The sequence below is a fragment of the Charadrius vociferus genome, unplaced genomic scaffold (genome assembly GCF_000708025.1).
Source record: "Charadrius vociferus isolate BGI_N301 unplaced genomic scaffold, ASM70802v2 scaffold390, whole genome shotgun sequence".
Lineage (NCBI taxonomy): Eukaryota > Metazoa > Chordata > Aves > Charadriiformes > Charadriidae > Charadrius > Charadrius vociferus.
Genome location: NW_009646433.1, coordinates 721377 through 746141, shown reverse-complemented (window position 1 = coordinate 746141; position 24765 = coordinate 721377). Strand labels below are relative to the sequence as shown.

At 44.0% G+C, this 24765-nt stretch overlaps 1 protein-coding gene across 1 annotated transcript in view; it reads left to right on the top strand.

The window, feature by feature from the left end:
* Positions 1-24765, top strand: part of PRKG1 (protein kinase, cGMP-dependent, type I) — a 517290-nt gene that overhangs the window by 420546 nt on the left and 71979 nt on the right. Inside the window, exon 9 of the mRNA XM_009881637.1 lies at positions 16112-16177. Within this exon, the coding sequence (XP_009879939.1) occupies positions 16112-16177 (66 nt within the window). The remainder of the gene's footprint in view (positions 1-16111; positions 16178-24765) is intronic.

Below are 24765 nucleotides of genomic sequence, written 5' to 3'. Positions count from 1 at the left end.
AAAGCCATTAACAAATATTTTAACTTACTTGTAAGCACAAAACAATATAATGTTGTTTCATGGCTTTTTCGGGGGGAGAGGGGGGGGAAATGGGCATTTTTTCAAAAAATGTCTTTGAATCAAAAAGTTTGATAGGTGTTGGCCTAGGGGTGCCTTTGGTTTGCCTACATAAGGCTAATGGGAACCATTCCTTGAAATGCTCACGTGAAATTGTAATACTCTGGGAAGACAGTAATTTTTACTGTGTCACAAATGCACCAGCATTTCACATCTGTCGAAAATTAATTGAGCGGAAATTGCATTCCCATAGAGACGCCAACATCCCAACAACGCTTAGTAGTACTAGTACTGCCAAGCAAGAGCCGTATTGTGAATATTAATATAAGAACACTTATAAAGAAATGTAATTCTTGATTTCCAGGTGACTTTCGCAGACTACTTAGGCTGCTATATTCAAAAGCCGTCTATATAAATTCGGCCATAGACTTCATTTCTATAGATAAGATTTCTGGGCTTGCCGCCGCTCTGATCACTGCAGGTAAGATGAAAGATGGAGGCATATTTTTATTTTAAAAAAAAAAATTAAAAAAATATCCCATTCTTGATCATTGATGCAGGGTTTGTATTTTGTGGGTTTAGAAGATGACATAGGGCCATAATGGAGTGAAATGGTACAAAGTGATCCTTGTCGTAGTCGTTTTGTAAAGCTGCGTGTGAGTTATGAAAAATGATAGCCATAAATCCCAAGTCTTGCCTGTTTTAAATTCTGCTGCGGTGTGCTGGCATTTGAGCTAAATAATGATTGTAGGGAAGAAAGCCCAGGTAATCTTGCTGTTACTCTTGAGTGATATAAAAAAGGTTTCTTAGTCTAGTTCTGTAGACGTTATTACTAAACCAGTGGGTTTTAAGCAACTTGATATGACAACGAACCAGAAGCAAAACCGAAGTGCTTTGTTTTAGGTGAAGTTTTCTTTTAATGGGATTTATGCCCAAATTCTAATCCCACCTAAACTTTCTCCCTCTCCAGCTCTGGATAGATACAGTTTTCTTTATATATACATTGAGGTAAAACGCAGTTCAATGTTAAACCAATTAAAAATGATTGGAAGCCGACCTGCTTTTATGTTCTCAATCATTTCCTTTAAGCTTTGACTCATGTTTCTTCTACAGCCCAGCATTTTTTTTTAAAAGCTTTTAATCCCCTATCGGATTTCGATAAGAGATTGCCCATTTTACCACTCGAGGTGGTTTAGTGCAGACACAGAGAGGTACTTCACCCCGTCAGAGGAGGAGCTCGGACTCCCCTTGGTTGCTTTTGTAGGGCAAGCCACTCAGCTCTCAAAAGCATTAGGATTTATGGTTTCATCTTGGGTCCGTCTATCATTTAAAATTCAGATTTGAATTAGAAATGCGATACATAGCAGGGCACGTCTGCATCTTTGAAGAGGTATGGGCTTAACTTGATTTATTTAGAGCCTTTTAATGAGTTAGGGCTGTTGCATGAGACTGTTGGTGGTCCAGTGAATCAGATGAAGCTGATGATGGTCCAATAAATTGTACGTGGACCAGAGGGGAGCTGCAGTCCTGCCATGCCATATCTTTGCATGCTGGGTGTGTGAAGGAAGGGGAGAATAAATTTGCACCTGCTCGTACTTACTCGAATTCAAGTCGTTCTGCTGTTTCCCGTGTTAAATCGCCTCATTTTCAAACACGATGTTGGGATTCATCACAATTTGTTCTTAAATATCTGCGTGGCTGAGAAGTGATTATCAGCATGGCTTTTATAATCTATTATAAAAGACGGAGAAAGTTTCTTGAAAGGTTATAATGGTTTTAAACTATGTTATAATAATTGCTTAGGGTTTTATTGCGTGTTCCCCAGTGCTGGCTGCTGAATCTTCCACCTTGATATTTTCTTGGGGCTGTTCAGCCTTGAGAAGAGAAGGCTCTGGGGACATCTTATTGCGGCCTTCCAGTACCTAAAGGGGCTACAGGAGAGCTGGGGAAGGACTTTTTACAAGGGCATGTAGTGACAGGACGAGGGGGAATGGCTATAAACTGGAAGAGGGCAGGTTTAGATTAAACATTAGGAAGAAATTTTTCACTTTAAGGGTGGTGAGGCACTGGCACAGGTTGCCCAGAGAAGCTGTTGAGGCCCCATCCCTGGAGGTGTTCAAGGCCAGGTTGGACAGGCCTTGGGCAACCTGGTCTAGTGGGAGGTGTCCCTGCCTGTGGCAGGGGAGTTGGAACTGGATGGTCTTCAAGGTCCCTTCCAACCTAAACCATTCTATGATTCTATGATATTCAGGTATTAATCAGCACGTGTCGTACGAAACTCATAAAATCATACAAAACTAGCCCTTGAAACCCTCAAAGCAATGAAATCCATCATGTCAGGGTGGTGGATGTCCACTCAGAAGATGGCTGGCCGCTCCGCAGTACGAAAGAGCTGGTATAACATTGTGTCATTGAGGCCAGCGCCTGTCACTGCGATAAAATACCTTTTGTTGGAGTTGTTCAAAGCAATAGCAATATTCACAGGTTGGACAGGCTTTGGGCACCCTGGTCTAGTGGGAGGTGTCCCTGCCTGTGGCAGGGGAGTTGGAACTGGATGGTCTTCAAGGTCCCTTCCAACCTAAACCATTCTATGATTCTATGATATTCAGGTATTAATCAGCACGTGTCGTACGAAACTCATAAAATCATACAAAACTAGCCCTTGAAACCCTCAAAGCAATGAAATCCATCATGTCAGGGTGGTGGATGTCCACTCAGAAGATGGCTGGCCGCTCCGCAGTACGAAAGAGCTGGTATAACATTGTGTCATTGAGGCCAGCGCCTGTCACTGCGATAAAATACCTTTTGTTGGAGTTGTTCAAAGCAATAGCAATATTCATCAACATGCCGCCGTTGGTAGGAGACGAGGCCCGGAATGAGGATCCATCACTTTCCTCCTGGGAATATGCTAGGTGACAACCCTAATTGCTCCCTTAACGCTTCTATCATACTCCCAGCAGCATAATTTCCTGTAGGTCAGAGAAGTGTCACCCCCAGCGGGGCCAGAAACGAATTCATTTCTTTCCGCGTCAGTTCGATTCCTTGGGTAGGGTTCTGATGGCAACAGAGAAGAGCTGGTCACAGGCGCCGTTTGTAATTCTCTTAGACGTGGCAGTTCTACAAAACTCAATTTAAAGTTGCCCTTTTTTTTTTTAAAGAAAGTCATTTTTATCAGAATAATCTAGCAGTTGCAATATTTTCAGATAGTAAATATGAGGGATTATGCCTTTTGTAAGGGTGTGTTTATCAGAGTTCATTTTGATGCTTTTCTGCAGGTGGTGGGTAGAGCAGAGAGTCATGGAGAGTCAAACACCGTATCTTACATGCTTGCTCTGTAGTTCCTTGCTTTGTTCGCCTTTTCTAAGGAAATATATTCTGGAAAATGAGATCTGCAAAATCCTGGGGCAGGGACATGTCGCGTCCTATGTGTGCGATGTATTGTTGAAGACCAGTAATCTTTCTGAGTTGAAGAATAGGCTCTTTTTCAAGTTTAAGCTCTAGTTCGCTCTGCTCCTCCAAGCAGGGCCAGATGTTGTTTTCTTCATTAAACTGTCTCGTGACTGAAGTCACATCAGGCCTAGCAACTGCAAGATTTTTGTTTGGGTTTATCGAGTCAAACCTTGATAATTTTATTACGGTTTTTTACTAAAAGAGGAATAGGCACTGGAGGGGAGGTGGTTGGTAAAGCTGGCCGTGCTGTGACTCTAGGCTAAGATGAAGGTGAAGGTGTAGAATTATGACAAATAAAAGGTAATCAAAGCTTTAAAAAGAAAGAAGATTCAGACTTAAGGGACCTCATTATCTCCATCCTCAAGCTCAGATCGGTCTAGTTCCTGAAACAGGACATGTGAATCTATCAAGTCACAGGTGCCGTCGGTGGGGAGAACACGAGGCATCAGAAGCAGTGGGGCCGTTCAGGGAGCTATAAGCTGGAACACGGCAATGTTATACAATCTTTCATTACCCTTTCTTTCCAAATTCGTTGCGAAGGCTTGAAGGGAAATGCTGGACGTTGTGGCTGTGCAGGAGAACCCTATTTTTGGCCAAGGGAACCACAGCAGGTTCTGGACTTGTATGTGGCACCACGTGCAGATGCAGACATTAAACAACGTGCGATGGAGTTGTTAGGAGACACTCAGAGGTGGATTCGGTGGGATCAGGACAATATTTGTACTGTTGTACAAAAACCCGAGTGAGATGTGGTCTGGAGTATTCCAGACCACTGAGGATACTTATGTTCACGGGGGATTGATTTCGTGCTGGTCTGGGTACAGAGAAGCCAAGAGAGCTTAAGACAAAAAGTTAGGAGACCTTGATTGGTTGAAATACAATCTGAGAAGGTTTGGGGGGGTTGTATATAAAGGGGAAGAAAACAATTATTTTAACTTGAGGATGGTTTTGGTCCATTGGTTTAGATTTAAGCTTGCGATAAGTTAATTTAGACTGGGAAAGAGAAAAAGCTGACTAAGCAATAAGGAAACGACTAAGCAATAAGGAAACGAGTTCTGGAAGCATCCTCAATGGCTATGCTGACAAAACTGATTTTAATTGCAATCTCTTAAGTTGATGGAAGGTATTATATGGCATATCTGAATAGCAGGAGAATGGACTTTGTCATCCATTAGGTTCAGGAAATTACTGCCAGCTCCAGCTGATGTCCAGATCCAGAAATTAGGATCTCCAGGAGGTGGTCCCATTGCCCTACAGCTCCAGTACTCATGGGAAATCCAGCTCTGTTAGGAATCTACGTTCAGCCCTGACTCCACAGACCCAGAAATCAAAAGTGATTTAGAGTCTGAACTTAAGGTCCAGTTCTGTGTATTAACGGGGATAAAAAAAAAAAAAAAAAAGTCAGTGTATTACCATCCCTTAGTATAGTGAAAAGAAAGAAAGTGATCCCAAAATGAAATTAAAGGTTTTATCCTCGAAAATCATGGAAATTTTCCACCAGAAGATTGCAAGATAAAAAAAAAACCCAACCCAATAAAAATCATGATATGCCATACAAAACCTTTAGCATGAAGAAGAATGGTAAAAGGGGAATGTAAAAGCAGTGGGACAATGTCTGTCATCTCAACTAAGGGACCATGAAAATTAGAATGTAAATTAATTTATGGGTTAGATCCTGTTTCTATACACACAAAAGAACCCCAGTCTAGCTGGAGTTCGGGATATTTCCTGAAGGCAAAGGCAGCCGCACCTGAGTTAATACGTAAGAAAGCCGAAAACATGATTCTCTCTGTGCATTGGTGAGTGCTTAGGTGTCATGTCCTCCGCTTTTATAGGACGCGAGCGCAGATTCGTTGGGAAAAGTGGAGAGTCGGTACCATCCACAAAGCACCATATGCATTTCGAGTGCAATTCAGCTTTCAGACGTGGCCAATCATTTCCTACCGAAAGAGTTTTAGAAAAATAAATCCATCCACCTCCGCAGTAATTAGCATTAACTGCATACGTGTAAAATGCCATGCAGATGAAGTTGTGTGCCGCGCAGCTGCGTCACCAGCAGAAGAGCGGTGCGATACTCTGCACCGCCATCCGACAGCACGTTTTTCCACAAACTGAGTTCTGGAGTGTTTTTTTCAATCTGCGGCGAAGTTCCTGTTATGAGTTGGATAGGACTGCCTGGAATATCAGCAACTTCAGGGTTATGTTTGGTTTCAGTTGTGGTTTCTTATGTGTTGCGGTCACTGAATGAAGGTTGTGACTGCTGCCTTGAAAGGACTCTCCCCGGCTCATCTGGGCTCGGTGTAGGTGGAGCGTGAAATCTCTTTTCGGCTTTTTCAGTGCTCCTCCAAAGTTTTTTTTGCTTCTCCTTGGGCTGCAACAAATCGATTTTTGGGATTTTTCGCTTTCTTTTCTATGCTGCTCTCCAGACATTACGTAACTGGGTTTGGCATATTTTTGGTAAATATATTAGCGGTGACAGAGCATAATCAAGGGGGTTTTAGCAATAGTTTTTTAAATTTACTGTATCCTTCTTTATTTACTAGTGAGATTGTTCATAATGGTCTACGAATACTTTGTTAAGGGATGAAAAAGAGGTTTCTTGTGAGCGTTCTTTCGCATCTTTTGTTTTTTCACTTCGTTTTTTAAAAGCGTTTTTAAAGCAGTTATATTGTGCTGGTTTATATTAGAAATGCAACCTTTCCGGAGCTTGGCAGGTTTCCTCATTAGTCAGTCTTTGCTTCAGTGATGAAATTCAGAGGGAGTGCAAACTGAGCGTCAGAAAGATGGAGGAATTTCCAGTCCCACCTTCATACCTTCGATGGGGATGAAGGTTTGGCCATGCGTATCCTCTAGGCCAGCACACGTGATGTAGGATGCGGTTATAGAGTGACCTTAAATGAACGTATGGCTGTGTTTGTGCCAGAGACTGGTCCTGAACTTCCCCATCCCCTCTTGGCCACGTCTTCCCACCATGTTCCCTCTCCCTAGCACTAGTGGTTACTGCCTGTGGAGTGAGTTGCACTGATCTACCCAAAAACTAAGCCTGCAGGAGGTTTGATATATCTTAGATCGGTTTAAGGTCATCACAGAGCCGAAGTATAAAATCTGCTCCATCACTCCGGGCACAGAAAGGAGAAAATAAGAAAGCAGAAAGTAAGACTGAAGAAAATGAGCAGGTTTATATCTTTATTGATGATAAACTTGGCCCATAGTTTTCCCTTCTGTGCTGTTCCCGCCATAAAATAATGTACAGAACAAGAAATTTTGAGTACGCAGACTGAAATGGGGCCCCAGCAGCATGTCAGCGCTGCAGGCCGTGATGTTGCAGGGGGATGCTCTACTTGGCTTCGTGGGAGTTAACCTGACCATCGGAGGAGTCGAGTGTGGTGGTGTGGGGCCCAGCGTGGGCTGATTTAGTCTCCGTAGCAATTCTGAGTGCTTCTGGCACCCACTCCAGCTGGCTGAAATTTGGGTCAAGTGTCTCCGTGCTACGGTTTAGAGCAGTGCTCAAATGAAAGCACAAGCTGGATGGGAAGCACAGGCTTGCAGAGCCTCAGAGGAGCTAGTTGCATCAGCCGGAGGCTTTGAGAAGTTTGTGGAGGACGCTGATTTCTCGCAGGAGCCCCGCTAGCTAGTCTGGAAGCTATCTGTGAAGCCTCACTTAATGAGACGTTAGAAGGCCGATGAAGAAAGAGAAGCAGCAAGCATCTCCAGCTCCCTTGCTGCACTCCCATCAACAGGTGCCAATGTGGTCCTTCACATCATTAACTGTTTTTGTCCAGGATGTTAATTTTGTTGTTCTAGTCCAAAACGAAGGGTTTGGCCACTTTCGTGGTGCTTTTGTTCCCATTATTGGCATGACCTTTCATGCAGCAAATACAAGAAAGGGTTCACTGTAATTAGCCAAGTGAATTCCATTCTGAGTGAAACTGTGTCCTGAAGTAGGTGCTGGTAACAGGGTGCTCCTGCACTCCTGGACACGAGGACAGAGTGTCCTAGGTCCCAGGTCCACCCAGAGAGTCATGCCAGGAGCAGCAGGAGATGGGCAGAGACAGGGCTGGAAACAAGGCTGCAGCGTCAGGCATGGTGAATCCAGGAGATGGGACACAAGCTGTCTACATTGTAGATCCAATGTCCATCAAAGAAATAGGGCCAGGGAGAAGACAAGAGACAAGTCCGTACCTACAACTGAGGGTCCCAGGCTGAGCTTCTGGACCGCAGGCAGAAGATCATAGAATCATAGAATGGTTTAGGTTGGAAGGGACCTTGAAGATGATCGAGTTCCAACCTCCCTGCCATGGGCTGGGACACCTCCCACCAGACCAGGTTGTCCTATGCCATGTCCAGCCTGTCCCTAAACACCTCCAGGGATGGGGCCTCAACAGCTTCTCTGGGCAACCTGTTCCAGTGCCTCACCACCCTCAGAGTGAAAAATTTCTTCCTAATGTTTAATCTAACCCTGCCCTCTTCCAGTTTGAAGCCATTCCCCCTCGTCCTGTCACTACATGCCCAAGTAAAAAGTCCTTCCCCAGCTCTCCTGGAGTCCCTTTAGGGACTGGAAGGCCGCAATAAGGGGTCACTGGAGCCTCCTCTTCTCCAGGCTGAACAGCCCCAACTCTCTCAGCCTCTCCTCATAGGAGAGGTGCTCCAGCCCTCGGATCATCCTCATGGCCCTCGTCTGGATGCGCTCCAACAGGTCCATGATGTGGCTGAAGGTACCAGTGAGGCTGCTCAGGGCCATTATAACCTACTGGTGCACTCAGGGCAATGACGCGCTCTTTATTTTATTAATATAAACTTAAGTCCTTGTCATCAATGACAACATTTGGGTAGTATGGAAGAAAGTCAAAGGATCCATCAAAGGAGGGATGCAGTGAATTTGGTCTGCAGAGTGAAGAAGAGATGGGCAGACCCAGAGGAATCTGTAACATGTGGAGGAAGGTAAGATGGGCACAGTCACCGGGGTGGGAGCACTCAGGTCCACTTGCATTTGCCATGGGAAGAGGTAGACAAGAGTACGGTGCAAACCACGTGCCTTAGGTGGGATTGCAGCGACCTGAAGTATGGGGGAGTTGGGATTTGATAGCCAGTAGGCTTGGTGGTGGAGGCTGGTCACATCAGCCAAGGACAAGTGGTAGTGAAAAAAAATCATGGAATCACAGAATAGCTCCCACGGCTTGTTGTCTGGATCCTGCTGCTGGCATCCATAAAGGAGAATCCATAATCTCATTACAACTCCCCTTCCCTTCTTCACAGTGCTTAGGAATTTAACAAGAGCATTGTTTAAAATATAGTTCTTCTTTTTTTAAAAAAAAAAAGAAAAAGTCATGAATTCACAATAAACCCTTTAAAATGTTCTGAACTGAAAGAGCGTCTTATTGTCTGCCGATAGACCAGACATCCTTGCGATGAGACGTGGTTTCAATAGACTGCTCATCGCTTCAGTGTGACAAAGGGTATTTGTCATGATGCTCGCACACACAAAAAAAAACAAGCGAGAAGAACCCAACAGTCATAGAAATACTTGAAAGGATGGAAGAAAACACCCCAGCTACATGAGGACCTCACCCTGTAAGAAACTGCTGTGGAGGCAACTACTTCCACTAATCTTGACTGAAGACTCTCCTGTGTTTGTGTCAAGTTTGGGGTATAAATATAGCGTCTACAGCCCCTAAGGCCGGCAGGGTGTCCGAGTGGCACAGTTAAGGGATAACCTGATCCCGGCCTCCGCGGCGATGGCATGCGCGCGGCTTGACGAGCACGCCGGCATGGTAAAGACGTTAGGCGGAATGGATGTGGCCTCGTTAATTCTTGAAGAGGAGCCAGCTGCCAGGTCGGGTAGCGCTGAGGCTAATTGCTGCCCGTATAAATCTAACACGCCTCGCTCCAGCTCCTCCCACATTGGTTTACTCACTGATAAAATATGTTTAGAGATATTGTCATGTAGCTTAGCTGCTCCTGAGATTTAGCTGTGGCCGTGTGAACCCTCTTGCGCGTGGTTTAAAATGACATTGCGTAAGCGCAGTGTTGACGGTGTTTGTGTGTAATAGGTGTATCGTGTGACTTTAACTCTCGCATCGCAGTTTGATGTGGTTTTAATATGGCTTTTTGGGGTAAATAATGGCAAATTAGTAACTCGCTGCTCAGGGAAAGCGCTTGTGGGTTAAATTAGTTGCGGCAGAGGTCATGGATTATTTCCTCAGTAGTGTGCAGTTATCAATTATGGATCAAATATGGTGAGAATACACCGAAAGTGGATAATAATGATTTATCTCTTTGTTAACGCCGTGGCCCGTGTGGTTCGTAACCCTTTCATATTGTTGCAGCCAGGAGTTAGCAGAAGAGGCTGACTATGCCTCGCAGGAAGGGGAAGACCCTCATGCTGACTGCCAAAAGAGTGGGTACCGTCAGATTTCTGCCAGCTTCACAGTCGAGTGGTAGCAAGACCTTTTTTCCCTCTGCTTTCGGATCACGAGGAGCGCGTAGCCTTCTCTTCTCCGAGTATTTTTCAGCTGACACAACCCTCTCTAGGATTCCTCCATCGCTGGCAGCTTGTGATCGCGTATATAAACGTGAAGGTGGTTAGCAGGCACTGATTTTGCATCGACTTTAAAAAATACAGCGTGAAGGTCTCTGTGTTATGAGTACTTTTTGCCCTCTGCATCTCCCCGTTCGCTTCCAAGGGGGCAGGAGCGGGTTCAATATGACCATGTTCTATATGACAGTGCCGGTCCGTAGTGCTTCCGCTTTAATTAATGCTATTTTCTGGCAGTATCGATCTACTGATATCAGCGTAGGCAGTCTGATAACGTAACACTTGTTAATTCAGCAGCATCGCTATGTCAGATCTATAATCCAATAAAAATAACAGCAGCCATCTCTTGCATGGGTTCTTCTCTCTGTAGCCCCGGGGGATCACATAGTAAATTCAAGGATTTTTCTCCTTGTAATGTAAGAATCAGATAGGGAAATTTAGCAATATAGTGAAATACAGGAAATATTCATGCATGTAGAAATATATTCCTATATAGGAATATATTATATATATAGGAATATAGTGAAATATAGGAATATAGTGAAATACAGGAATGGGATAGCGAAACGGCTTGTTCGAGGCTGGGCTGTAGGCAGTGGGAAGGCAGATAAGGGCACAGTCACAGTCCAGTGCATTATTTCTAACAGCGGTTGTTTCCCCAAATACATACAACAATTGTAAAAATTATATATATTTTTTAAAAAATTAGGCCACTTGCATTCATACCAAAATAAATTGTTTTTTCTGTAAACTGGCCTTGATTTTCCATCGTTCATGAAACTGGAAAGGAGGAGAAGCCCTTCAGGTGTTTCCCTTTTCATGAAGTAACATCCATCATTAAAATGAAGCAGAAAATAATGGTCAGACTTCACACAGCCTCCTGAAATGCTCCCAGCACATCGTGACATGTTGGGAGAATTTTCAATTAAAACGGCGTAATCTTGGCCACTGCTGTTGGGAGTTTCATTTGCTTTTAGAAGTGTCAGTACAATAAGGACAGAGCAGAATTTTTTTTGACCGACAGAGTCTTGAAAGAGCTGTTTACCATCTCTGACTCCTTAACTTCATAAATATTAAAAGAAGTTTGCAGGAAGGCCTCTTTTTTTTAAATCTTATTGTGCAATTCTTGCCAGGGCTTAAACTTTTCGGCTGGAGCCACTGGGAGTTTAAATGTGTTTTAGAAACAGCAAGTAAGTGCTAGTGATATTCTCACATGGCATAAAATAAATTATCAGAAGGGGTTGGTGCATTTTCTAGCCTATTTGGCGAGTCGTACGGTTTGCTTATATCAGAATAATAAAAAAAAACCTGTAAAATAGTATATTTAAACCATTTTGTCTGAACAAAACAAAATGTTGTTCTATAAGAAATTTTGCTGTTTCCCAGTAGCCATCCATTGCACAGGAGCGCAGGTGTGTGCGTTTTGATACGTGCCTTCAAACTGGGGTACCTCGAAGTGAAATCTCTTTCCTATCGTATTTCATCCCCTTTAGAGAAGGTGTGATTTTAACGCCTCTGGGGATTTTATAGGTTTTATTAAGTGGCATAACTCTTTTCAAGGGAAGCTTTTTCACGTTGCACGTTTTATTAGGTTCACATTAAAATTTTTAGAAGTTTAGTTGGTGACATTGTATTTATTAATTCCGGTGATGTATTTTTATAGTCAAAACCAACGGCAAATGGATGTTGTGTTCTCAGAAAGCTGAAGTGTTGGGAAACCAAACGTCAGTCTACAAGGAGTGTTTTTCCCCTATCAGTCAATAAAACCAGGTAACCGATACAGACTGTGGCTTACACCGTCAATCATGATGGACCACATCACCATTCGGTAGGTCGGCCATTGACTTGCCTTCAGCCATGGCTACCGAGAAAAAGTAGGAAAGAGGGTGCAGAGTGGCACAAACTGTACCAATTGAGGGTACCATAAAAGCAACTTGCATTTTTGCTTCCATGTGTGTTAGGTGATCACGTTGTCTACAAGGGTAGTCCTCACGTTTCAGATAAAACTTCCGACAGGTGACACCTGCCTTGATCAGACTGTGTTTCTTGGGAAGAGCGATGGCCATCCTATCTAAATGGGCTCATAGACTCCCAAAGCAAAATGTAAATTTAGGATTGTTGGTTGTTTTTTTTATTTCTTTCTCTAAAAACGATGATGACAACCCTTTTTTCTTTGACCAAGTAACTGAAGGACCTTGACCAGCCACCAAGAGTAGATGGGTCAAGTGTCTGGTCCTTGGCGGTTGCTCTACAGAAGCTGCTGCTGCCTGGGAGAGGTCTACAGTAGAAAGCTCGAGTCCCATGAGACTTCTACAAATGAGTGTTTAGGTCATTTAAACTTGAGAATGATGTTAATGAGGGTTTTCAGTGAAAAGATGGAAAGAAAAAATTAGGTCTTCCCTGGTGGGTTTTAAATTTTTGCCGCAGGAAGACTGTCCAGAGGTTCATAATTTGCTGATATTCAAGTTCTTTAATGCATTTTACCACTTTCTGGCCCTGTACGCTTGACCTTGTTACAGTATTTTTAATAAGGTTGATTTAAAGTATTTAGGACAAGGCAAGTAGGAAATAAGTTAAAGGGGAAAAAAATGGGAAAAATCGGCTATTATCTTGAATTTAGCAGTAATAGCTCAAACCCCAGCATCTCTCTCTCTCCGTATTCTGAGGAGCGGTACCCAAATTTGGCAATCTTCTATCCTTTAAAGAGAGGGTTTTGCCTACCTAGAGACCTAAAAACGTCTCTACTATATTTTAGCTTGAAATCAGTTTTGACTGACAGAATGCCAGCGGGGAGACGAGCAGAAGAGGCTCGGCTGTACGCGCGATACTGCCTGCAGCAGCGTACTCGCACCTCGTAATAAATGCTGTTTTTTTGCCGGGAGGCTGCGTCTGGGGGGGCGACGGACACGACCGATCCCAAAAGCCGGGCAGACGTCATGCCAAGGTTGCACCAGTTGTGTCCATCTTCTGGGAAGAACGCCAAGCAGTGTTTGCTGGCCGCATAACAGCAAGTTTCAAGCAAATATGGTGGTATATTGTTAAATTAAATCATCTAAACATAGTTTTCATTTATTTGAAGAATTATATCAGCATTATTAAGGGGTTAGGTGTGGTAGGAGAGCCGGTGTCGGGGCAGGACTCCAATGAGTTAGAGGATGTAGGAAGGTAAAAAGGCAAAAAGACGGGACTCATCTCAAAGATTTTAAAATCGAAGTTAAATTTTTACAGCCTGAGGTAAAATCAGGGATATGACTTTATCTGTGGTTAAAACTGCCTATGTTTTTCATATTTGCATTTTCCAACACAGCTTTATAAATAAGTGGGATCAATACACTTTTATCAGAAAAGTTTCTGGAAACAGTTAAAAAAAAAATCATTGTTCTTAAATTAAGTTGTTGGCAGCATATCAGAAATGAAATTGTTGAAACTTCCCGAGTTATATGCGGTGAACTGAGCGACAACTTACAAGGGAAAAAAAATATACATGAGTTTCATCTCTTAAATAACACACTTGTGTTTTCAGTGATGCGATAACACGTTTTGGAAGAGCTTTGGGATTGTGGATAATGCGGCCGTCTTAATTCCACCGCGGGGTTAAGGAGCTGAAGCAGTACGAGGTCTCCTGCCAGGGTTTTTGGCACGTGCCCGGGGTGGGAGCCGTGCCCGCTTGTGCGCGGCCTCTCCGTTGGCTCCAAAATAACCCCCTGCTTGTATTTCCCCATGATGCACCCTAGAAACCCCCCGCAGCAGCTGTGACCTTTCTCCGAGTCCTCAAGTTTGAAGCTGGAGGAGGCAGTAAAGCACCAGAGCTCGTCTGGAGGACAACATCCAGCGAGGGGCTGGAAGGAAGCAGGCGTTGTCCCCTGGGGGGGGGGAAATGGTGGAGGCAAACAGTAGCGATGGAGTATTCGGAAAGTGAAGGCGATTCCTCTGACGAAGAGTGCTGTTTCTCGGGGAGCAGCGATGAGGAATCCTGCGAGCAAGTCCAGAAAGTGTCCGAGTCAGTGCTGGCAAACGAGGCTTGCGCTTAATTACTTGGGGCATTTGATGGTGTGCACTTCTCGTAATTACTTGTTGCATTTAATGCCCTGCGCTTAGGATAATTGCTTGTGCTGTGCACTTTTAGTCATTACTTTTGCATTTAATGCTGTGCACTTCTAGTAGTTACTTGTGTTTAATACTGTGCACTTCAAATAATTACTTTTCTATTTAATACTCTGCATTTCTGCACTTCTAAAGATTACTTACTGCGTTTAATGCTGTGCACTTCTAATAATTTCTCGTTGCATTTAATGCCGTGCGCTTCTAATAATTACTCGTAGCATTTAATGCCATGTGCTGTAGCTGACGGCCGCCTGTTGAAATACTACCTTTCAAAACGTGGACTGACAATTTTATTTTGCGCGAAGGTGACTGAGGTTAACTCGTAGACGGGTGGCATGGCCCTAGGTATGTTTGTCATTTTTAAGCCCATGTGAGGTGTTGGCGGTGTTTGGGAGTCCGAGTATGTCTTGTATTTCACAGCTGATGCGCGTAAAGGTTTAACATTTGTACAGAACCGATAATATGTTGATTTTTTCCTTCTGTTTTTAGAAGTTTGATGAGATTTTTAATCCTGCTTGCAGCCTTATTGGTAGACACCCCCTAACACAAGAGCATGCGAGGTTGATAAACCCACTTCCAATCAGTTGAGAATGCGGAACACAAAGCTGCTTTCCCCCATCGGTCCCTTCATTCGGTATTTGCAGGATGAGGGTTTTTTTTGTTTATCGGTATGGATAAATTAGCACTAATACACACTTAATTTCATTGAAAATAGACTCAAAGACAGCATTTGCATGTAGGCTTGAATATTCATGTTTCTTTCATTTGTATTGCTGCTTGCCCTGTTTTAAAGACGTCAAAGTAAAGATAGCTGAAAAGAAATTAAAGTTAATTAATGATTACCGCAAAGAGGAATCGCACACTCCTGTGTGAGTGCACATGCACCACCCATTTTTTTTTTACTATATTCCTCCTTTAACACCTCCAGTCTTTGAACAGGGGAACTGCTATTTCTAACAGCATTTTTAAATCTCATTTTCTGCTTCAGTGGAAGCATACAGTGGGTTTCCAGTCTAAACGAATTTGGTGTGTTTGAAAGAGGTGGGTCTCTTTTGCCTGTAATTCACTTACCCTTCATCCGTGGAAAGGTTTGGAGTGAATTTGAATACAACAGCGACCCTAAATCCTGTACGTTTGTTTGGCCAACACAGAAAACGCAATGGCATCTCTTAAACCCTGACGAAACGCTGAACCTGTCTGATTAAAATGAATTACCTTTGTATTTTATAGCTCGGGTTGGCCGCGGCCAAATTCTCGGTGGGGTGGGGAAAGGGAGAACAGAAAACAATTGGTAGTGAAGATACAGAAAAAAAATTCTAAGCGCAGTATTTTTAATTTCTGAAAAGCTGGGGAAAAGTACCAGCGTGGTGTTTTAATGCCGAGACCGTTCCAAAGCTCCTTCCTGATCAGGCCCCTTTTATAGGCATAGTCCCAGCCTCCTCCGTGCTCAGACGGCAAATGCATAGCGAGTCCTAAAGCCTGCCCTATACGTTGTACCTGCTCGGAGTAGCAGAGCTGACGTCCCACTCAACTAGATGCTTCGTGTTCCAACGCTGAGCTATTATGTAGGTTTGGGGGAAGAAGGACATGAGCAGAAGTCTAAATGTTCAGGAATAAATCTATGCAAATAGCTAATATGTTGATAAAACTGTTTCTGTTTGCAAACGTGCATAGGAAGAAGCGAGACTTTGCCTAAAGCAGATGAAAAGCGTGGGCTGATGTGTGGCTGGATGTCTTTTTTACATGGGGAACCTGTTTCTTTTTTCCCCACTCACACATGGTTTTTAGCTTCTGCGTGCTTGATGCCGGTGTGGATGATGAACATCAAATCACTATAGGGAAGAAGCTGTGAAGCCCAGACATTTATTCTTGAAGTGCTTTAAGAATGCCATATCTTTGGAAATGAATAAGATTATCGCGAAAATAATACAGCTTACTTAGTAAATGTATTTTTTTTTCTTTCAGGGAGGATGTCAGAACAGCCAACGTCATCGCAGCTGAAGCGGTAACTTGTCTGGTCATAGACAGAGAGTAAGTACATCATTTTCCTGCTTTGGGGTAGGCTCTATCTCTAGTTGGCACTTTTTAGAGTTTTTAATTTGATCATTTTCTCCAGAGAGATCGTTTAATTTTGAGGAATACGGTCACTGTATATAAGTGTCCTTGATGAAGTAGAGGGAAGGTCCTCCTAAGTCAATAAGACAAAACTCAGTAGTGACAAATGCAGACAAATAAGAAGCGCAGAGAGACAAAATTGAAATAAATGGGGAGACAGCATTACTGTGGAAACGGATCCAGGCATTATGGTGGAAGATAGATTGAGTTCGTGTCGGTAAAATGTCATGAAAGGCATCAAGCTTCTGGCAAATGTTAGAGCAAGATGATGTTATTCTAGTCCATGTGGGGACAGAGAGCCCACGTCCAAGGGACGTAGCCCTCCTTGAAGCTCTGCAGCTCAAAGGAGGTAGAGGAGATCAGAAGAGTAAAATAATGTCTTATATAGGGACATTGAAGGAATTGGGGGATTTTAATCAAGAAAATAAATGCGTGGGCTCTAGAAAACGGTGCTGCGAATTCAACGTCTCTCTACAATTGTTGGGAATGGGATTAAAAAAACCCGAGTGTTGCCTTGAAAATTCAACATGACTCTTGGGGTGGTTTTCTGGTTGTGAGGGCACAGAAGCACTGGCATAGACCATCAAAAGATATGGGTGAATCTTCCACGGGAATCCTTCCAAGGCAGTGTAGTAAAGCTCTGTGAAACCATGAGAGAGGCGGGTAGGATAAATGCAGATTGACTTTTCAGTGTCTCCCCCAGTGCGAGACCCCAAAGAAACCTGCAGGAGGGAAGCGAAAGCCGAAAGGAGGTGGCTTTTCACGTGGGGATCGCTCGCAGAGCTGTAAGAAAACAAGAAGAGTTTGCAAGCATCCAAAAGGAAAAGAAATCCATTGGATTGTTTAAATATGTAGGACCTACCTCTGGGCCAGGAACTTTCAGAAAGGCTGTAGGAGAGTACCGAGGCAGATATCACAAATGCTTGCTCTGTCCTTGAACTCTTCCCTGAGTTCAAGGGAAGAGTTCTTCATAGCCTTGATGCAAGACAACGTCAAAGGTCAGATGCTGGGTTAGGAGTGACCTCTGAAGCCCTTCTTATGTTCTGATGAAATATATGAGAGATGCTCAGGTATCTCATAGGGATGATCTATATACACTCAGTCCTGCTTTGACACAAGTGTTTTGTTTTCAGTTATCCCGCAGTCCTCCATTTCTAGAAATCTGGTGTTCTGTAATGGCCGAACTGGGGAATAGTGCTTCAAAAGTCCTGATGCGTTCTGATATGTTAGTTTGTTTATGATCAATTAAAAAAAATGATAGTCTATCCATTGAAAACAGATGGCGAACGTCAGGGACTGTCAGCTGAGTGGTTTTCTCTCTCATACACAAGCGAGGCAGCCCGGCAGATAAAAGACACGCTATCCCTTACGGTTCTGTGGGACAAAGAAAAGAAGAATTGACATAATTAGAGCATTTAGCAAGACATAATTCAGAGAAATACAAAGCAACAAGTAATTTATGCATTTTCTTCTGAACACTTCTGTAAGGGATGTTTTTGTTTGGCACTGTAAGTGTTAAAACCCCCAAATAACTAATAATTGCAGAGTCAGTCGTCCCTGATCATTTTACAGACTGTTTCTTTGCTTGTCTCTTGTGCCGCCTCCTCGGTATATGATGCCCTTGAAATAGTAAGGAAGTACAAGTTAAATTTAAACTGATGAAGCTGCAGTTAATCTATACCAGAGATTCTAGTAATGCTCTGCAATTAGTAGCAGAGTAACACTATTTATAAGAATCCTATTTATAGTGCAAGAAAAGTAATGCTATTTATAGTTCAAGGAAGGTTGTCCTATGTCCTGACCAGTTCTGACTTTCTTCTTAGAGCTTTTCTCTTAGATTAATGTTTTATACCCATGCAAATAGCTGTAGAAGCTAATTTTAATACGGAGAAAATCTACTAGGACTTCTGTAAATTTGGAAAATTGTGCAGATGCTGTTCCGCTAATGAGGAAAAATAACATTTCTTCCTATCCAGACACACAGAACATTACAACATTTAGTTTGTTATGGTGGTCACGGTGAATGTGCACGTTGAGTTATACGCAAAGTAACAATGGAAACTGGAAGTCGGCTTTACCTGCGGTCGGAAGCTATTCTGTGCCAAAGGAGGAGTGATGCATGGCATTAAGGTTGCCTAATATTTTCTATTACAAGACAAGCTCTTGGCTTAATCAGGTGTAACTATTGAAGCAGGAATTTTCATGCTCTCTGCGTGTCTCGATCTGCAACGTTTCAGCGGAATTGATGTCACAATTTCAAAGAGCAAGTTACAGGAAAATATCATTTCCTTAACAGTCAATCTGTTTCTCTGAGAAACAGTCTTACTGACAGCAGGCGTTAATATTACCCATTGGCATTATCTTGTCATCAGGGTAACTCTTCCAGCTTCCTTGTAAAAGTCTTCTTCTCTACTCTACTCTGGTGAGACCTGAAGTGTTGTGTCCAGCTCTGCAGCCCCCAGCGTAGGACAGAAACAGACCTGTTGGAGTGGGTCCAGAGGAGGGCCACGAAGATGATCCAAGGGCTGGAGCACCTCTGCTATGAAGACAGGCTGAGGGTTGGTGTTGTTCGTCCTGGAGAAGAGAAGGCTCCAGGGAGACATTATTGCGGCCTTCCAGTATCTGAAGGGGGCGTACAAGAAAGCTGGGGAGGGACTTTTTACAAGGGCATGAAGTGATAGGATGACGGGGAATGGCTTCAAACTGGAAGTATTGAAGCAGGAATTTTCATGCTCTCTGCGTGTCTCGATCTGCAACGTTTCAGCGGAATTGATGTCACAATTTCAAAGAGCAAGTTACAGGAAAATATCATTTCCTTAACAGTCAATCTGTTTCTCTGAGAAACAGTCTTACTGACAGCAGGCGTTAATATTACCCATTGGCATTATCTTGTCATCAGGGTAACTCTTCCAGCTTCCTTGTAAAAGTCTTCTTCTCTACTCTACTCTGGTGAGACCTGAAGTGTTGTGTCCAGCTCTGCAGCCCCCAGCGTAGGACAGAAACAGACCTGTTGGAGTGGGTCCAGAGGAGGGCCACGAAGATGATCCAAGGGCTGGAGCACCTCTGCTATGAAGACAGGCTGAGGGTTGGTGTTGTTCGTCCTGGAGAAGAGAAGGCTCCAGGGAGACATTATTGCGGCCTTCCAGTATCTGAAGGGGGCGTACAAGAAAGCTGGGGAGGGACTTTTTACAAGGGCATGAAGTGATAGGATGACGGGGAATGGCTTCAAACTGGAAGAAGGGAGATTTAGATTGGATATCAGGAGGAAATTTTTCACCACGAGGGCGATGAGCCCCAGGCCCAGGTTGCCCCGAGAAGCTGTGGCTGCCCCATCCCTGGAGGTGTTCAAGGCCAGGTTGGACGGGGCTTGGAGCAACCTGGGCTGGTGGGAGGTGTCCCTGCCTATGGCAGGGGGGTTGGAACTGGATGATCTTCAAGGTCCCTTCCAACCTAAACCATTCTATGATTCTGTTATTCCCAAGACATCCAAAAATTGTTCCACAGAACACCCGAGAGCCACGCGGCTAATACAGCTGCCATGCTTCCATCTAATTAACACTTGAACTGTAAGAGTCCCACCTCGGTATCACAGCAAGTTATTCCTAAGGGAGATGGAAGACTGGTCTCTGGATTTGGCAATATTGTGAGCAATTGTCAGGCTGTTTCAGTCGCTGGAGGATTTTAAGGGTAATAATACAGGAAACTTTCTTTATAGGGTTGAGGCAGGCCACCAAGCAAGCTCTAGGTGAGTTGGGTTTGAGATGAGACGTTGCTTAAGCATGAAAAGGTGAAATGGTTTGCCTAAAATCATTTCTGAAATTCAAAACATACATATTAAAATGCTACAGGGGTGAAGCAGTGAGAGTTGCAAATGCCATGAGGAAAGCCAAACATGATGGGTCCTTAATTACCAAACTTGCACGATGTCAGTGCTGCCTTGCTTTTTAATTTCCATGTGAAACAAGACCGTTACAGTCACAAAAACACCCCACAACCACCCAAATAGTAGTAGTACAGCTATTTCTTGCAAAGCTGTGTAGATATGCATTGAAAAAATGGATTTTCAGCATCCTTTTCTGATGTAGAAATGAGCAGTCATGATCTAACAAAGCAAACAACCTGCAGTGCAGCATTTGATGTCTCCCACAGACTTTAAGGCATTTTGTTCCCACTTGTCCTTGTCATGAAAATATTTGTTATGAAGGACAACGTTGACGTTCTTTCCGTCTTGCAGTTATCTTTTTAAGTCACTTCCTTCACCAGAATAATGAATTTCAGTGGGATTTGGTCCTTAACGCTCTCTTGCTTCATCAGCAATCTCCACCACACAGGAGGTGAGATGAAGCTGATCATCCGGCTCCAACCAAACTGTAGGAGAAATTTCAGCTGACTTTGCTAAGGCTTAATGTCAGATTATGCTGCATTTCACTCCCATGTGAATGAATAAATATTGCTCTCGAACAATCGGAGACTTGAACATCCTTTTCTGTCAATTGGAGAGATAAGGATTTGATGGGTGGACTGTTTGGTAGGTAAGGATGGTCTTATCCAGAGAGCTGTGGTCTACGGCTCGATGTTTGGGTGGAGATCAGTGGCGAGTGGTGTCCAGACCTCGGGGGTCCCCACTGGGACCAGTACTGCTTAATGTCTTCATCAATAACATAGTGGGATCGAGCGCACTCTCAGCAAGTTTGCAGACAACATGAAGCTGTGTGGTGCTGTTGACACACCTGAGGGACTGGAGGCCATCCAGAGGGACCTGGAGAGGCTTGAGAAGTGGGCCCATGTGAACCTCATGAGGTTCAACAAAACTAAGTGAAGGGTCCTGCACCTGGATCGGGGCAACGGGGGTATCAGTGGTGGGGATGAAGGGATTGAGAGCGGCCTTGGGGGCTGTACTGGTGGATGAAAGGCTGGATATGAGCCGACAACATGTACTCAGAGCCCAGAAGGCCAGCCATATCCTGGGCTGCATCAAAAGCAGCATGGCCAGCAGGGCGAGTGAGGGGATTCTGCCCCTCTACTCCGCTCTGGTGAGACCTCACCTGCAGTACTGCATCCAGCTCTGGGGCCCCCAACATAAGAAGGACATGGACTAGAGGAGGGCCATGAAGATGATCCGAGGGCTGGAGCACCTCTCTTATGCGGACAGGCTGAGGGAGTTGGGGGTTGTTCAGCCTGGAGAAGAGGAGGCTCTGGGGAGACCTTACTGCGACCTTCCAGTACTTAAAGGGGGCTTATGAGAAAGATGGGGACAAACTTTTTAGCAGGGCCTGTTGCGGTAAGACAAGGGGTCTTTAAACTAAAAGAGGGAAGATTCATATTAGATATAAGGAAGAATTTTTTTACAATGAGTCTGATGAAACCCTGGCCCAGGTTGCCCAGAGGGGTGGTAGATGCCCCATCCCTGGAAACATTCAAGGTCAGGTTGGATGGGGCTCTGAGCTACCTGATCTAGTTGAAGATGTCCCTGCTAGCTGCAGGGGAGGTTGAACCAGATGACCTTTAAAAGTCCCTTCCAACCACAACTATTGTATAACTCTATGAACCTTGAGAAAGATATCCTTCAGCAATAATCTGAACTCAACAGTGAAGAAGATACAGGCTCAGCACTGAACTTTTAATTTGGTTGGTTTTTTAAACTGGGTGAACTATTTCACGTAGAGTCTGTGTCGTATTTTTTGGTACTAGCATGTATGGCATAGGAGAAACGTGAATGTGAGCGTTTAGTGTGTTAAATGAGTGCTTTAGCTCAGTCTGTTGATACCGTATTTGCCTAGATGTAGGAAGCCAGTAAGTGGTGAGTGTCAGTAAATGTGAGGCAGAAAACAGGGAAGGTGTGGTCTGTTCTTCTAAGGTAATAAGAAGGAGGAAAATGTAACGGGATGTTGATAGCAACAGGAGTATATTTATTCAGGGAACGGAAATTACTGAACATCAGTGCACGTGGTCCTTGAGCTGGAGGCTGTGTACAGACAATATATCACATGCTGTAGTTCATGGAGGAGAAAGCATAAGAGTTTGGGTTACAACTGGAAATTATTCTGGAGTTTAGATTGATTTTGAAGACATGGAGAAGTGGATGCACGTAGAACCTGAAGTATTGCAGACACCACCTAAAGCAGTGCAGATGCCAGCTGAGACATCAGTGGCTGGCAGATGTCTTGATAAGGACCATAGCTACTTGAAAGGTAACGATCATGAAGAGAGGGGGAAGCATGAGCTAGCAGAGGGGAAAAAGGCATAAAGCAATAGGTTTGTTGTGCTGGGCAACGAACATAAGCAGCAGACCGTTCCTGAAGATGAAGAAGCAAGGAGGAACACCTAGCTCCAGCCAAGAACTGAAATCTGTGAAGAAACCCAGGTTGTGACTGTGAGAAGAAAGGAGATTTTGCAGCTGTTACGGGACATTCTGCAAGGAATCTGTTGCAAAACTAGGGCTCATGCAAGGAACCGGAGAGGGCAAACGGCTCCCCGCTCCGAGCAGAGTGAATCACGGGCTTATCCTGAAAACAGAAAGTTGGAGGAGCAGCCACCCATGAAACAGAGCTGGAGAAAAATATGATTAAGGTAATAGGGATTGATTTCATAGAGATTCAATAGACTGGAAGCTAATAAGGAGGAGGTGTCCAGCATGGATATCTGTTTTGGGTCAAAATCACTTTGAAGAAGACAGCAAAGGAGTAGTAACGAAGGGACTCGTGGGTGTGTTTGGATATGGATGTGTTTAGACCGGAATAGCATAAATACGGAAGGTTTTTGTGGAAAGAGAGATTTCTGGATCTGTGTCGTTATAAATGACTGTAAATTTCCAGAGAGGAGAGAAAAATGATTGCTACTGAAAATGGAAAATCCCAGCAATTCCTGTCTAGGATAGTGTAACAAGTAGTCACCGAAAAAGCAGAATTGGTTTGGAGCAGATTTTGTCACATAATGAACTCAAAATCATGGGTTGTTTTTTGGTAAGCAGGGATAAGTGAATCGTGGAAGATGACTATGGATGAAAAGATAATTTCTTGATTTAGCTTAAAATAAACAGTTTTAAAAGGCTGTAACTCTTGATTCTTGATATTACAAGCAGAAATTTGAGAAATTAAAGGGGCACCTACAATTCCTGCATCTAACAGGCTTCAGTTCTTAGAATTCTGCATCATCGAAAGCCAACACATTTAGGAAATTACTTATAGAGATTTATAGGAGTTTGTGTTTGGAAACGGCTGAAGAGACTTGACTAGTTGGTTTGAGTTCGCTACCATTATTTAGAAAACCTACAGAAAAGGAAACAACTGTCAGAGGTGGGATTTCAAGGTGAGGTAGCTGCTGTGGTGCAGTCGTACAAGCTCTGCAGTGACCTCATTGGGAGTACCATGAATTTTGGACACCCAAGGAGGAGAACTATGACAGCAAATAGACTATTTTCTATAACATTAAGAGTTGCTTGTCTTGCCAGACAAAAATAGTGTAGTCCTACCTCTTCAGGTGTATTTCAAAGAAACAAGCTTAGTAACCGATAGGAAAAATTTTCAGGGAATCTCACTTTATATTCAAAGTTTCAACATGCCCGTGCACGCTGTCATTGAAGAGGAGGTTCCACTACGTTTCAAGTTTTCCCTACGTTCCAGTAGGGAAGACGAAATGAGATGGCCACAAAGCTGATCAAATGAGGATGACGCCAGCTTTGCTAGGGAATCTCAGCACTGGGCAGACTGGCATCTTCTCCATGCTCAAGCTTAATGGTGAGACCGGGTTGATTCAGCCAGGCGTTCTGGAGGGGAGGAGACGTTATTCCTACCAACTGTGAAGCATAGACCTAACTTGGAGGGCTTGAAGATGGCTTGAAAAGTTCAGCAGAATCCACATACTGTTCATAGGAATTGTAAAACTATACATCTGACCATTTCAAGGAATTCATAGAAGGCTCCCCAAGTGGGGAGCCAAGCAGCTCATTGCAAAAATAGTTTTCTTCTGATCAGCCGTATATGGCTGACAGATAGAGCTCAGAGGGTTGTGGTTAGTGGTGCAGAGTCCTGTTGGAGGTCAGTAATGAATGGTGTCCCTCAGGGGTCAGTACTGCATCCAGTCCTGTTCAGTATATTCATCAATGACCTGGATGAAGGCATAGAGTGTACCATCAGCAAGTTTGTTGATGACACTAAACTGGGAGGAGTGGCTGACACACCAGAAGGCTGTGCCGCCATACAGCGTGACCGGGACAGGCTGGAGAGTTGGGTGGAGAGGAACCTTATGAAGTTCAACAAGGGCAAGTGTAGGGTACTGCATCTGGGGAGAAATAACCCCATGCACCAGTACAGGTTCGGGGCTGACCTCCTGGAGAGCAGCACTGTGGAAAGGGACCTGGGAGTCCTGGGGGACAACAGGATGCCCATGAGCTGAGCCAGCAATGTGCCCTGGTGGCCAAGAAGGCCAATGGCATACTGGGGTGCATCAAGCAGAGTGTGGCCAGCAGGTCGAGGGAGGTCATCCTCCCCCTCTGCTCTGCCCTG